Source organism: Tamandua tetradactyla, chromosome 3 (assembly GCF_023851605.1).
Source record: "Tamandua tetradactyla isolate mTamTet1 chromosome 3, mTamTet1.pri, whole genome shotgun sequence".
NCBI lineage: Eukaryota > Metazoa > Chordata > Mammalia > Pilosa > Myrmecophagidae > Tamandua > Tamandua tetradactyla.
In genome coordinates, this window is record NC_135329.1 from 176,731,112 (window position 1) to 176,746,094 (window position 14,983).

Sequence of the window (14,983 nt, forward strand, 5' to 3'; positions counted from 1 at the left end):
AGCAACCACTGCTAGCCAGTCAGGGGGATGCTGGAGCTCAGCCAAGGAAAATGTCACTGGCAGGGGTTGCTTCAGGTGACCTGGCGACTCTTCTGAGTCTGTTACCGGTTAGTTGACCATAACAGACTCACATATCAGGAGAAAGGGGAAGATACTCTCTTGAAGCATTAGCACTGCAGCAGGAAAATACAACCCAGCCCAGCCCCCCACCCGCAATCAGGACGCGTAATCGGAGCCTGGTCCCCTCGGTGCACATTTGACCCCCCCAGTGAAGGAGCACTGCCCTCGGCAGTCTCGGCCTGGCCTCAGCTGGTTGAAGGCACTGCATGTCCCTGTGCTGCCATGGCAACCAGGAAACAACCTCCGTGCACAATGAGAAGGATGGTGCTGTGGCCGGCTCTGCAGATGCACACGGCCCGCCCGGCCGTAGCAGGGCAACCGGGGCGAGGGACAACAAGGGTTCAGGCAAAGGGGGAGAGAGGCTGCCCAGAGAGCAGATCATCCAGGCTGGAAGGAGTCTGGGTATGCGGTTTATTTTTGTTGCCGACAAAGACACATACTGTCTAAACTGTGTGACTGGTTGTTATTAAGAAGCTGCTGTAAGAGGGGAAAATGTATTTAATAAAAGGCCCACTGTTTGTGGTCTCCTAGGGCCAGCTGCTGAGCTTAGGAAGTCCTGAGGTGTGACCAGTCTGCAGCCTTCAAAACCAAGATGAACTGCCCTTAAAAAGGGGTGTTTAGCGGCGAAAGATGTTCACTCTCTCTCTCCTCAGCCGGGGACATGGAAAGTTGGTCCAAAACAAACAGAAGTTGGAAGTCTATTTTGAACCAGAGGTAAGTCTTACAGCTGCATAAAGGCCCATTTTGGGGGTAGGGTAAGAATGCCGTATTTTTCCACTTGGGGGCGAAGCCATGTACATCTTCATGTGTGTTGGCAGTGAAGTGTTGGGGGGGGTGACTGAGACATCCTTTCTCCTTGATGAAACTCAAGGAGGTATCACCGACACACCAAGATTGCCACTGCAGCCTGCTTCCTCCCTCCTGCATACCCACCCACAGCCTCCTTTTCTTTAGACTGAAGGAGATTCCAGATTGTCTGGAATTCAGATGGTTTGGTTCAAAACCAGAATTTCCACCTGGGTTCTAGGTAAGCTGATGGTGGTTTTGGTTTTGAGAAGCCATTCTCTGTAGCTGAAATGCTATGGATGTCTGTGCCCTTTCAGTGGCTTCCTTGAACTTTCTGGAATTCGATTCCTGGGAATCATATTTAACATAGGTTAAAAATAAGATCTCTCACTTTAGAAAAATTTAAAGAGGTGGCAAATTTCCCCTGTCGTATTAAAGTTTTGTTTCACTGAATCCCACCAGGAATAAGAAACACACCAGGAATGTTTTGAAAAACTTTTGTGTAACACAGAGATTTCCATTGTCATGGTAGTTGTCATGATATGTGACTTTTGCTGTATTAAAACACATACAAAGTTTCAAAGGACCTCTTTGGCCAATGGTATTTACTTACTTACAAGATATGTAGTAACTCTTTACGGATTCCTAAATAGCCAAATTAGGTAATGTTACATAGCATCTGGAATGTATAGAAATTCTCCCTGTGTACAGCTAAAGTGATGTTGGGTTGGAATAGTTTTCTCTTATTTAAACTGCCAGCTAGTCCAGGTCTAATTTCAAAGTTATCTGCCGCCCTTGATAATTCTGACTACTTACTTGCATACCAGGAAACTTTAACTGGCCTGTAATGTACACGCCTCCCCCTTTAAGCCTCCAGGCAGGAATGGCTTTCCTCAAAGTTGTATGTAGTAAAATAGAACCATGCTCTGGGTTCTACCAATTTTGGAGAGAAAAATCAGTTGCTAAGAACAGCAATTGTGTTCCACGGTACTACGTAATGACCAAGGGAGAATCTATAACTAAAAAAAGTCACTTTGCACAAGGACTATTTATTCCGAAAGGGCCTTCACAGTGGACAATTCAGGGTGGTTTCTTCTCGTTGCAGGATTACTTGAACTGGAAGTCCCCAGAAGATTATGTCCTGGCCAGCAAACCCCACGATGAGGGCAATGCCAGCCAGGACTCCTGGAGCCTCTTCCTTCCTAAAACTTTCAGCACTAGAAAGGGTGCCCTGATCCTCTATTCAGAAGGTTTAGCCATATCAGCATGGACACCCGAGGAGAGGAGAAAGGGCCCTTATTGCCCCAAAGGCCACAGGAAGAGGCTGGAGCTCGAACTGCACACACTGCAAGATCTCAAAGAAGCTATCCTGGCATACGGAAGGGATCAGGTAGGCAGAGTGTCCAAGGTTTGGGGAAGGCACTGGCCTGCTGGTCTAGAAATTCAGTTGTAGCTTTCGGTATATTTTCTAACCTAGGAAAGATATGAACTCCTCAGACCTCCATTTTTTTCATCTCTAAAACGAGGGTTTTACTTGGCCCTGACCTGCTTTGCACAAGTGTCATGAGGCATGCGATGAGATAATGCATGCCAAAGAGGTCTTGGAAGCATAAAAGTTTATATTATTATCATTTTGTGTTTTCCTTTCAGTTATAGTAACACAGAGTCCTTTTCAGCATTCCGACAGACCTGGGCTGGCAGACATTTCATCAGAACCCTTGAAATCCTGTCTCCAAACCACAGGCATCATCGTGGCACCTCTGATGCTCTTGGCTTTGTGGATATGAGAGGGGGGAATATTTTAAATATTCACCTAGAGCCCTTCAGCATCTGCAGGATAAGTTAATGACTTTTTCCATTCTGAATTTAATATTAAAGGAAAAACCCTAAGTTCATTTCTCTGACCAGACTTTATAATGCCTTGTGGGATGTCCACATGGTCCCCATTTTACATAACTGCAGGTATCAGCCCTTTGGCTGAGCCCATGAGAAAGGCTGAGATGTGCACCTTATAAAACTTAGGTTATACATGGTGGGTTACTCCTTCGTTTAAAAGTCTCTGCTGGCTTCTCATTCCACACAGGATCAAGCTATTAGCTTCCTACATCAGGCCCTTCATACACTGGCTTTGTCCTCCATTTCATCCCACATCTGCCACTTGTCTACCACCTATACCACGGACCCCTCAAGGCCCCACCCTTCTGAATAGCTCACCGTTCCCGTAATACCCCATCCCCTTTTGTGTCTCTGTGCTTTTGCACACATTTCTCTTGTTGGCAAACTCCTGCTAATCCTTCAAAACTCAACCTGAATATCACCTCCTCTTCACCTCTCCCATTTTCTTAGGCAGAGATATCCTGTTGTTCCCTCCTCTGTGAAAATTCCCTTACCATCTTGCATTGTGATTTATCTCTTTTCCCAACTATCACTGCTGATGGACTAATATCTCCTGAGGGCAGGGACCATGTCTAAATCATTTCCAGAAAATAGTGAGTACTCATAAATATTTGAAAATGAATGACTCAATCATGCACAATACTTTCAGTGTTTCCTAGATCATCCCCTAGTATCATAATTGGACAATTTACTACCTATGCTACCCTAGGCAGAGCTTCCAAAAGGAAAAGACTCCTCTGCCCCCTTCCCATCTTTCAAAATACAGAAAGGCTTGATGACCTTGACCAAGTGCCCAATTGTCTTTCAAAATCATAAATTCATGGGCAAGAGGAAACCAATTGCCATCGAATACTTACAATACTTTATACCTATACTTTTAGTTAATCCTCACAACGACCCTGTGAGATATGTTTCATCTTGGCTTCTTTTTATGGTTGAGGAGACTGAGGCTCAAAGAATGTCAAGCGGTTTGCCCAAGGCCTCAGAGCTAGTAAACAACAGAGCCAGAATTCAAACCTAGGACTGCCTACTTCTGCAGGGTCAGCGTGCTTTGCACTTTGCCCTAATGTGTCTGCACGTGGCAAGACCCCAGAGTCTGCCACGTGCTGGGCCTTGGCCACTTGCCTTCACACTCACTCCTCACCCTTCTACTCTGCCCTATATCACAAGGAGATTGACCCCAGGCTACAAGTTCACAAACATCTATGTCAACCCACTTCTGTCTGAATTTCCTAATGGGAAGCTTTGCAAGGAGATTGGAGAGGGGGAAGAAGGAAAAAGCCAGGGTATTTCTCCCCTCCCTCTCTGCCTCGGGTGGTGAGAAACATCTGCCTATCGTCTGTGCTCCAGCTCCCAACAGACAGGCTCCTTCAGGTAGACCCCACCAGCTCTTCCTCTGTCCCTCCAGGAAGGGCGGTACTGCCTTCCTGATGCTACTCGTCTCTGTAGTGTTTCACCATCTGTTTGGCTTGGGAACAATTCAGTTACCCGTGTAGTCAATTCCCTAAATTAAATTCCTTCTGCTTGTAAGTCCTCGGCATGGTTTCTCTTTTCCTGATTGGATGCTGACTGATAACGAGGCTGATTTACTGCCCAGAGTAAGAATACCTTCCACAGTTATCAGCCGCTTGTCAAATGGCTTAAATACTTCTAGCAACACAGATCTTATTACGTTATAAAGTAGATGAGTCCAGATTGGGCAGCTTCATTTTGGGGTTAGATTTGGATTTACTGAAGGAAAAGAAGTTCCTGTGTGCTTGATGAGTACCACTGGAAGCCTGGTGCATTCTGCTTACAGTCCATCTCCAGATGGGTAGAAGGGAAATGGTGTGAAGAAATCAGAAAGGAAAGACAAGGTCTGAAAGAATAATGGGGAAAGAATTTAAGGAGATTAGAGAACATAATAGATTAAAACATGAGGGGGAAGCAATTCAAGAGCACATCTTAAAAAATAATAATAAAAATAAAAATAAGAGCGTCTCAGAAGAGTAGAGCTTTGAAAAATAGAGAGGACCATCTGATTGTTAAAACTACAGGCTGGCAAGAATTGTAATACCTGGTGCCGGGGAGGGCCTGGGGAAATGAGCAGTCATATGCATTAGGAGCACAAATTTGCATGGACTTTTCTGGAGGGTATTTTGAAAATATCTTTTGATTCAGCATTCTACTTTTAGGAATTTGCCCTAGGAAATAATTAGAGATGTACCCAAAGATATATGGGTTATTTATTACTTAGCAAAATACAGAAACAATAATTGTCCAACAATGGAACGTTGATTAAATAATGGTACAGTCATGTAATGATTTTGAGATAGCCAATAGTCATGCATTAGTCATGAATGAAATGAGAAAATGTTTGCAGCATATTTTTTAAAGCAGGTTACAACTTAGTATTCATGATTTAAAAACAATCTACGTCCAGTAACATTTTTGAGGACTTGCTATTTCTACCACTGTCCTAAGTGCTTCCCATGCATAACTCATTTATTCTTTCTAATAATCCTGTGGGTGGGTACTGTTATTGTCCCATTTTAAAGGTGAAGAGACTGAAGCACAGAGAGTTTGAGTCACTTACTCAAGTTTACGCAGCCAAGTGGATGATTGTATCAGAATCTGAAACCAGGCGATGTAGAAAACACTGCCTCTCTATTCCCAATTTTTAAAATTTAATTAATTATACACCAACAGGAGAATATACACCAAAATTTTAACAGTGAGTGGGTGGTATTATGTCAGATTTTTATTTATACTTTTCTTTTTTTCCAGACATTACTTTTTAGAAGTCACGGAATTTTGAAGATAAAATCTCGTGGGTCATTAAAATAAAAACTCCGTGGGTCAGGAGGTGGAAAGTGGAAGAGAGAGAGGTTGTCTCCAAAGAGCCGGTGGGAGGATCAGGAGGGGAAGGGAAGAGCAAGCAGTGCTGTAAATCGAGCCCAGGAATAGTCACGCCATCTGTTCCTCGGGGCGAGATTTCTTTGTCAAAAAGTACAGTTCAGGAGTTAACCCCACACTCAAAGTAAAAAGAGCCAAAGTGGGGAGGGGAGAGGAGGGTGGGGGCGGGGCTAGCTGGGAAAGTGGTGCCGCGGAGAGGAGGCTCCTACTGGCTGAGCCACCTCCAATCAGGAAACCTACAAGCTCAGCCCCACCCCCACCCCACCCCCGCCCAGACCTGTGAGAATCGAGGCGGGGGGTGCGGGGGGGGGGGGGAAGGGGGCAGTCAAATGTCTCAAGCATCTCACATCGTCTGCGGTTCTGTACGTGGATCTGATGACGCGCAGGTGGCAGTGCGTCAGGGTTTTATAACTCCACATACACCTACACTTTAATTTTCTTGATGGCGCAACTTCTTAATGAGCAAAGATAAATGTTAAGCCAAGAGATTAGGTGTCGGTGCTCTCAGACTGGATATGTGGGTTTTCTTTTAAGCAGAAGGAAATATTGTTCAAACATTCCCACAGCTAAAACCATTCTCCTTGAGGCCTTTAATTCATTCAGCTTTCCATTATTTAGAAATCATAGAGCTTCGAAATTTAAATGACCAGAATTGGGGACAATATCTAAACAACAGTCATAATGATGCTTTTGAAAGGTGGCAGAATCCTAAAGTGCCTGCCAAATCATCCAAAATAATATGCAATTCACATTTAAAACATTGTTTTAGTATTTATTACATTTTTAGAAATTTAGAAAGCCAGTGATATGCTTAAAATGTCCAACAATGGGGTATTGATTAAATAACATTAAAAATAATTTATTAAAAAGTACTAAATCCACAGAGCATCCCGTTCTCCACTGTTGAGGAAGAAATGGGATTTAGATTATTATATGTTAACCAAGGTTGTACTGTTTCTGTCAGCTTTCTTATAAATGTCGTTACACCTAAAGCATTGTCAGCCTTGTTCTACTATCCCCATCATCCTATGTGGCCTATTTTATCCCATATCTCAATCTTCAAGCCACTTAAATTTTAGTTGGTGAATTCAGCCAATGTCCATGGGCTCACCATGCAAAGTAGGAAAATATTGGAAAGTAGGAGGAAAAAGAAATTATCTGTTATCATGTCAACCAAAAATAAAGAGGACAGTTTTGAAGTTCCCTTTGCAAGTCCTGGCTAATAACTTGTTACTTGTTTTGTTGCTTTTTTTTGAGATGTGAGAAATGTCTGATGTCATCAACATGTGGCGGGGAGCGGGAAGAAACAGCCTCTTGGCTGTACAACGTTTAGCTAGTGCCCTCCATTTAGCAATTCCCGAGTAGTTGTACTTAGCCTTCAATCAACCTGGAGGTAGGAAACATGGCTTAACCCTGACTGTGAGGTCAAAGGTAGAGTAAATAACAGGTAACACTTATTGAGTGCTGATTGTATGCCATGCATATTATCCATATTCAATTACATATCTGCAGTCACTCTGCACAAGTGTAGGAGCTGCGTGCCTCCACCATCTCCATATTATAGGAGGAAAAACTGGGGCTTGAAGTGAACTAATTCGTTTACACTTACATACCCAAGTGGGCAAGCTGAGATTGGAGCCCAGTCCACTGATTCTAAAGCCTCACTCTTAAACCCTAGAGTTAATGATGATTGCCAGAGATATATGATATATGATTTTAAAGACTCCTTTTGCCCCAGAGAAAGAAGCATCGCTGCTTTAACAGCATTAGAGATAGAATTTTTGTCTTCCAACACATCCCTTAAACATTTTTCATATCTATGAAAGCAAATCAGATTTTCAACAAAATAAGCCTCGGTTATAGGTAGCCTGTTCACTTTAAGTCATGTGTATAATCCAGTAGAGTCCTTTTTGTTCTAGGCCCTATGAACTTCACCCAGAGTTTCCCTTGTATAATTAACAGAGAGCATTTGTAATAATAGCTAACATTTTTGTAGTACTTACTATATGCCAGTCCACCTTGACACTCACTAACACATTTAATCCTCACAACAACTTTATAAAGGACTTACTTTTATCATCCCCCATTTGACTGATGAAGAAATCCAGGTACAGATGGGTCAAGTAATTTTCCTAGGGTCACACAGCTAGTAAGTGATAGAGCTTGTATGCAGACCCTAGCCAATTAAGCTCTAATAGGAATGGAGCTTAATTTTGTTCTTTGCAATTCAAGTTGTTGTACCTTTGCTTTTGTGACATAAGGCTGGTCAAATCTTTGATGCTGAATGAGTTGGTCAAGAATCAAGACCTGTTAAAACACTGTATCAATGGGGAAATTCAGACCACTTCACGATTCTTGACTTCATGGTTTGGTGTCCAGGAACACATGATCACCAAAGAAATATGGAAAGAGGATATAATTTGCACAGAATCCCAGAAATTAAATCTGCAGAGAAAGCGGCTAGCTGAGGGAGGAGGGGGAGGTTGGAGAAAGCTTTCCAAGCACAGCTGCAAATGACCCTACCCTCTCTCCCTTCCCACCCCAGCCCCTTCCCCCACATCTACTCCAGTTGCATCCAAGGCTGGTGCCAGTTCACCTGCACAGGTGATGACACAATGGGAGCTCCTTCTTTGTTTTAAAGTTTGGCCCTGCTGAAGCGTACTGACTCTTGGCAAGGTTGACTGAGGTAGAGGAGACACCAGCTATGCTAAGAGGAGGACATCCAGGCTGGACTGGGCACCGCAGAATACAGGTGGTCAGCAGGAAAGTCCTGGGTCTCAACTCAACTGAGCTAACATCTGGGTAGTTATAACTAGTCAGTGCCTGGCACATAGCAGATGCTCAACAAATAGGTGTTTGATAATAGCCTCTGTCCAATTTGGTCAGGCAGGCAGATTTGTGCCCTAGTGACACTGGAAACAAGACAGTCTCTGAGAGGAGCTAGAATACATTTTCAAAAGGCTGTGGAAATGTAAAGGAAGTAGAGATCATGATTGCCTCTTCCTGGGAAAATCTAAAGGGGCTTCTCAGAGGAGAAAGAATTTGGGCTAGGTCTTATGGTAAAAATAAGTAGGAGAGACTTTCTGGGTGTAGGTGAGTGAAGGGCTAGACGGCTGAGCAGGCAGAGGAAGATCAGGGAATGTAAGTAGAAAGGAGTGGCTCTTAGCTGGAAATAAACCTGGAGAAGTAGTAGCGGCCAAATAGTGAAGGGTTTTGCCTGCCAGTCGTGGGGTTTTCTGGGCTTCCCTCTTAACCCTCTGTTGACTGCTGCACATAAAGGCCAAGCCATTCTCTGTGGTAACAGGTAGCCAACCATCTGGGCCTTGCTTTCTGGGGATCCTGGCTCTCTGCCACTCATGGAACTAAGCCCCTGCCACTCGCAAACCCTCAGCCTTCAGCCCTGGGACAGGGTGGTCAGAAGAGCCAGTGCTGGGGTGGGGCAGGTGCATGGGGCTCCCCCTCGCTTCTCTGCTTCCCAAGGCCTGGCAGGCACTGGGAAGGCAGACCCGCCTGGACAAGTCCCTCATTAAAGGAAGCGCTCGCTGCCGAGTGGGATAAGAGGCTTCTCTGAGCACACTAATTACTCATTTCAGAAGCTGGAGTTGACTGGCAAAGCCAAGGCAGGCCTGAGCAACCCAAAACCATCCATAGCAGTCTCCTGCTGTCGTGTGTATTTCCCTGTTCCAGAAACTCCCTCCCCGGCTCCCTTCTGTCTCCCAATTTGTCCTGCTTGCCCTTTTATGATTTAGAGTCATTTTTGAGTGGGTGATTGGAGGTCGAGGATAATGTCAGAGAGGGAATGGAGAAATACGTATGAGGGCAGTTGGGTACAATGAACCAAATTAATTTTTAACATGTTTTGTATTTATGCATGTAATTTAACCATATTACTGAAAATGTGATTATAAAAGAAAAGGAAAAACTGGAATCTGGAATCTCTGCTCAATACCCTAATACCACCTTTATTAGCTTTTTCATGTATTTCCTTCCAGTCTTTCCACCATAATACATGTACATATAAGATACGCTTTCATGAGGTTGTAATTGTATTCACAAACTCTTTTGGAGCTTGCTTTTGTTGACTTAAAATATTATTCTATGTGTTGGAAATGAGTGAATGGATTTAACCCCCACTGGCCTCAGTAGCCCTAAGGAGGCCCTGGGCCCCCCTCAATGCTTCAGATTGTCCACTGAGGTATAGTGTTGTTAACTCACTTCACAGAAAAACAGCAACAAATTACTAAGAGAAACCAGAAGACTAGAAGAAGCTTAAAGAGGCTGTGGTAATGACCCCTCAACGATGACCTAATCTCGGGAACCCGTGAATATATTAGCTCACATGGCAAACGGGAATTAACGCTGCAGATGGAATTTAGTTGTTAATCAACTGACCTTAAAATAGGGAGGTTATGCCGGATAAACCAGGTAAACCCAGTGGAATCACAAGGGTCCTCATGGTGGAAGAAGGAATCAAAAGGGAGAACCAGAGAGATGACAGCCTGAGAAGATCGCAGCCCAATGTTGCTGATGTAGGAGAAGGACAAAGGGTCTCTTGAGCCAAAGAATGCAGGGAGCTCTAGAAGCAGCAGTCTGGAAAAGGCAAGGAAATAGATTCTTCCCTAGAACCTCCAGAAGGAACACAGCCTTGTCAATAGCTTGATTTTAACTGAGTGAGACCCAGTCCAAATTTCTGACCTGCAGAACTGTAAGGTAATGAATCCTGTTTAAGCCACCACATTTGTGGTAATTTATTACAACAGCTATAGAAATGTAATACAGAGGCCAAGATCAGTTCCCAAGCTCTAGGCAAAACTGTATCTAAATATCGCAAATCCCAGGAGAAGGAATTCTCTATCTCTTCTTGGCAATCCCCTGCGTCATTGAGCCAGCTGCCCAATAAAGCTCCAGAATCACATTGGTGCTTCACAGATACTCCCTAAGAAAAAAGTAACAATGAGTTCTGTCCACATGCAAACAACTCATTCCACCATCGGCACAGGGGCTGCAAAGTTTCAGAGGAGGCTGAGTCTTAAATGCATTTGGAGAGAAGTCAACTGAAGCAAAGACTTACAGGGAGGAAATGGATTCTGATTTACCCAGAAAAGACCTTGGGTCTAATGGCTCCATATTCCAGAGCCTAACAGAGTGCCTGGCACAGAGAAGGTGCCCAGCAAATATTTATTGCATGGTCTAATGAAAAAATGGACTGAGTGGGACACCTGTGTGTTTTCTAAAAAACAGTCATTCTCCTACATGATCACATTACAGTTATCAAAATCAGGAAATTCAGATTGATAAAATAGTATTATATATTCTGCAGACCTTACTAGATTTTGCCATTTGTTTCACTAAAGTCCTGAATTGGTCAAGGATACAATCCAGGATCACACATGGCATTTAGTTATTGTCTCTTTAGTGTCCTTTGATGTGGGACAGCTCTTTGACTTTCATGACACTGATATTTGAAGAGTGCAGGCCAGTTGCTCTGTAGAATACCCTATTTGGGTTTGTCTGATGTTTCCTATAGTCAGGTTATGCATTTTTGGCAGGAACACTAGGAAAGTGATATTGTGTTCTTCCGAGTGCATCATATCAGGAGGCACATAATGTCAATTTGAATCATACTGGTGATGTTAATTTTGATCACTTGGTTCAGGTGGTATTAGTTATCTGTTACAATGGAACATATTATCTTAAATGTAGTGGCTTAAAACAAGAAGCATTTATCATCTCGGTTTCTGTGGATCAGGAATTTGGGAGGACTTTAGCAGGGGGTTTCTAGCTTTGGGTCTTTCATGAATTTGTGGTCAAGATGTTAGCTCAGGCTGGAGTCAAATGAAGGCCTGGCTGGAGCTGGAGGAGCACACTCCCCATGGCTGTTGGCAGGAAGCTTCATTTCCAGTCAAGGAGACCTCTCCATAGGGCTGCTTGAGCATCTTTATTTCATGGCAGCTGTCATCCTCCACAGCAAGTGATCCAGGAGAAAGAGCAAGGAAAATGCCACAATGCCTTTTATGAGCCAGTTTCAGAAGTCGTACGGTTATTTTCTCCATTCTGTCCATTAGAAGCAAGTCACTAAGTCCAGCCCACACTCAAAGGGTTTCAGTCAGTTTTGGGCACTGTAAAATTACTCTTTCCCCCTTTGTAGTTATAAATATCTTGAGGGAACTAAGAAATGATGTATATGCAACTATGTGATGATGTTAAGAATTACTGATTGTATATGTAGAATGGAATGATTTCTAAATGTTTTGTTAGTTAATCTTTTTTAATTAATAAAAAAAATATCTTGAGGGAATATACTCTAAAGCTATGTAAATCTTCCTGCATTTTCACCAAGTTTATGTTTATTTTTTGACACCATTCAAAATTAAGTAAGTAGCCCATTTGGTATTCAGAGATGGCAGAAATAGTCATTTGTGAAAAAGTGAAGTTTGGATGATACTTATGTAAGGAAACATGCATTAAATTTGAAGAAAAAAAAAAGCCAAGGGCAGGTCACACACACACAAATAGGAACTCAGGGAAACCCCATTATTTCTTACAGAGTACGTGACAAAAGTGTCTTGCCTGATTTCCCTCATATCTGACTCATGGCTGAAACTCACTCTTTATTAAATAAATATTTGAAAAGATGAGTAAATAAGCTGAATATTGCTCAGTGCTGAGGACTGAATCGCATCCCCTACAAAGAAATGTTCAAATCCTAACCCCCAGTCCTACGGATAGGAACCAATTTGTAAATAGGATCTAGGAAGATGTTATTAGTTAAGGTGAGGACTAAAAAAAGGTAAAGGTAGAAGTTATGGTTTAGAGTCCCAGGTTCACTGTTTACCTTTCTGAATCAGGGCGAGTAACCTGTACCTCTCTGGGCATCACTTTCCTCCTCTGGGAATTGGAATCATTGATCTTTTTTTTCTTTTCCAGTTTATTTGCCTTAAGTAATTAGGGTATTTAGGAAGGTTTTTCTTTTTTTTTTTTTTAAACTTTTTAAATTAATTTTTTAAAAAAATTAACAAACAAAACATTTAGAAATCAGTTTTTCAAGTAATCAGATCTGTAGGGTTTTTGTTGCTGTTGTTATTTCTATAACTTTTAAGCTTAGAACACCAGCTTTCCTCTACAGATCTAATAAACACCTTTATTTTTTCTTTTCTATTATTTCAATTTAATTCTTTCATTTGTTTCAAATCAATCATGTACTTTGAGGTAAAGAGCTAAATAATTTAGGCGTTTACTGTAATTTTTTTATAAGTAGCCTGATTTATTAGGACGGTTAATACAGTTTCTTGTGTATCTGTCTTGGAATATTCTATACATAAACAAAAATAAACATACATTTGTATAACTGTATGTATATATGTCTGTATGCGTACTGTTCTATTTTTTCACCTAACTCTATCTCAAAGATATTTTCATTCCAATACTTATAGAACGGCCTTGCTGCTTTGAATTACTGCTTGATATTTCTGGGCTAATGTTCAGGAATCATTGATTTTTTTATCCTTAAAATTTAGTAATTCTAATACTAGGTTGACCACACTTAATGTCTTCATTTCTCCCTGTGTATATCCCCTACCACAGGTCCCCACCAGGGTCAGATCTTCCCTATTCAATCTCAATTTCTCTGTGCCTCTGTCCAGCCTAGCATCAGGATGTCAGCCTCTGCACATTCTGTCAAAAATTCCAGTGCCAGCCTGCTATGTTCCTTAGTGGTTTTGCACTCCACATCTGGAGCATTGCAATGCTGGCCTTTTTCTCTACTCCTGAGTCTATAGCAGCGTGGGGTCTGTTGCTCCCATGTTGTCATTATGTGTCAATTAGAATGACTTTTGGCTGCAAGTAACAGATTACTTGATCTCAGTGGTTTAAATCAGGGACCGACAAACTATGGCTAACTTGCTAAATCCTGCCTGCTGTCTGTTTTTGTAAATAAAGTTTTATTGGAACACAGCTATAACAATTCACTTACATACCATCTATTACTGCTTTCATGCTACCACACCTGCAAATCCTAAAAATCTTAATATCTGGACTTCTAAGAAAAATTCTGTGAACCCCTGGTATAAGCAATAAGGAGATGTAATGATCTAAAAGAACAGATGTGGGGGGTAGGAACTTTATATTTGGCCAGCTCCTCCACAAATGCCATTAAGGACTCAAACTCCATCTTTTCCCCCTACCATCCTTTGAATGTTGGCTTTTCTTTCTCATGCTTGTTAGCTCATGTACACAAGATGTCTACCATGAGTCTAGAAGTCAATCCTGTTCAAGGCAGAAAGATAAGGGCCAGTGAGCAAGCCTATATGGCTGTCCCTTTGCTAAGGAAGCAAAGACTCTCCAGAAGCCCCCAGCAGATTCCTCTCATGTTTCATTGGCCAGAACTGGGTCACATGGACACTCCAAGGTGCAATGGAGTCTGAATAAGGGGTACTGTTAACAAAGAACTGGAGGACTGTTCGCAAAAGAAAATGAGGGGAAGAAGAACTGTTTAGGAAGGCAATTAGCATAGTCTTCCACAGTCTGGGAAAGGGGAAGGAGAAAAGACCTAATATCTGCTAGTGCTGAGTACTAAATACTTTACATACTTGAGCCAATTTAATCCTTATACTGAGGACACTGAGATCAGAGCAGTTATTATCTTGCCTAAGAACACGTGCTCAAAAAGGGTCAGGCTAGCTCTCATGGCCACGCCCTTCTTAACGCAAAGCCTCTGTTCAATCTCCTTCACTTTATGTTCTCCTCCAGGACTGTTAGGAAGGCTAGGAGATCAGAAAGTGCTTTCACATCTTATCCTCATTACATCCTGTGGTGCAAGGCAAGCAGGGGTGGAGGCCTGGAGGGGTGAGAGGAAGGACGCTCATATTTGAGGCATATTTTACCATAAGCTGGCTCGGTGAAAGACATCTAGTGTACATTATTTCACTTACACCATCAATAAACACTAAAAAGTTGATATTATGTCAACATCACAGATGAGGTCATGTATCTTAGATGACTAAGAAGTGGGGCTGGGATGGGAACTATTCATTTGTTTATTCATTTACCAACAGTATTGAGCCCTTACTATCTCCAGGCACTCTGCAATGTGTCTCTTAGGTTATCTGATTCCAAAACCCAGGAACTTTCCACTCCCTATACCACGCTATTAGCTCCATTTCACTTAGAGGTTCCAGGGCTTGCCCAAGGTCAGAATCTCAGAACCCACCCTGAAGCCAGACATCCAGCTTTATGTCCAGTACTCTTTCCTAAGCTTTCTCACTAGGCTCTCTCCTTCCTACTCTTC

The 14,983-nt window shown here is 42.5% G+C and overlaps 1 protein-coding gene across 4 annotated transcripts in view; it reads left to right on the forward strand.

Annotated features, from left to right (window-relative positions):
• Window positions 1–385: 385 nt before the first annotated feature.
• The window catches only part of KIAA2012 (KIAA2012 ortholog), a 140,579-nt gene continuing 125,981 nt past the window's right edge, over window positions 386–14,983 (forward strand). For all 4 annotated transcript variants that reach the window (XM_077154724.1, XM_077154725.1, XM_077154727.1 and 1 more), the window contains exons 1-3: window positions 386–522; window positions 652–834; window positions 2,012–2,296. In XM_077154724.1, the coding sequence (XP_077010839.1) occupies window positions 751–834; window positions 2,012–2,296 (369 nt within the window). In that variant the 5' untranslated portion in view covers window positions 386–522; window positions 652–750. The remainder of the gene's footprint in view (window positions 523–651; window positions 835–2,011; window positions 2,297–14,983) is intronic.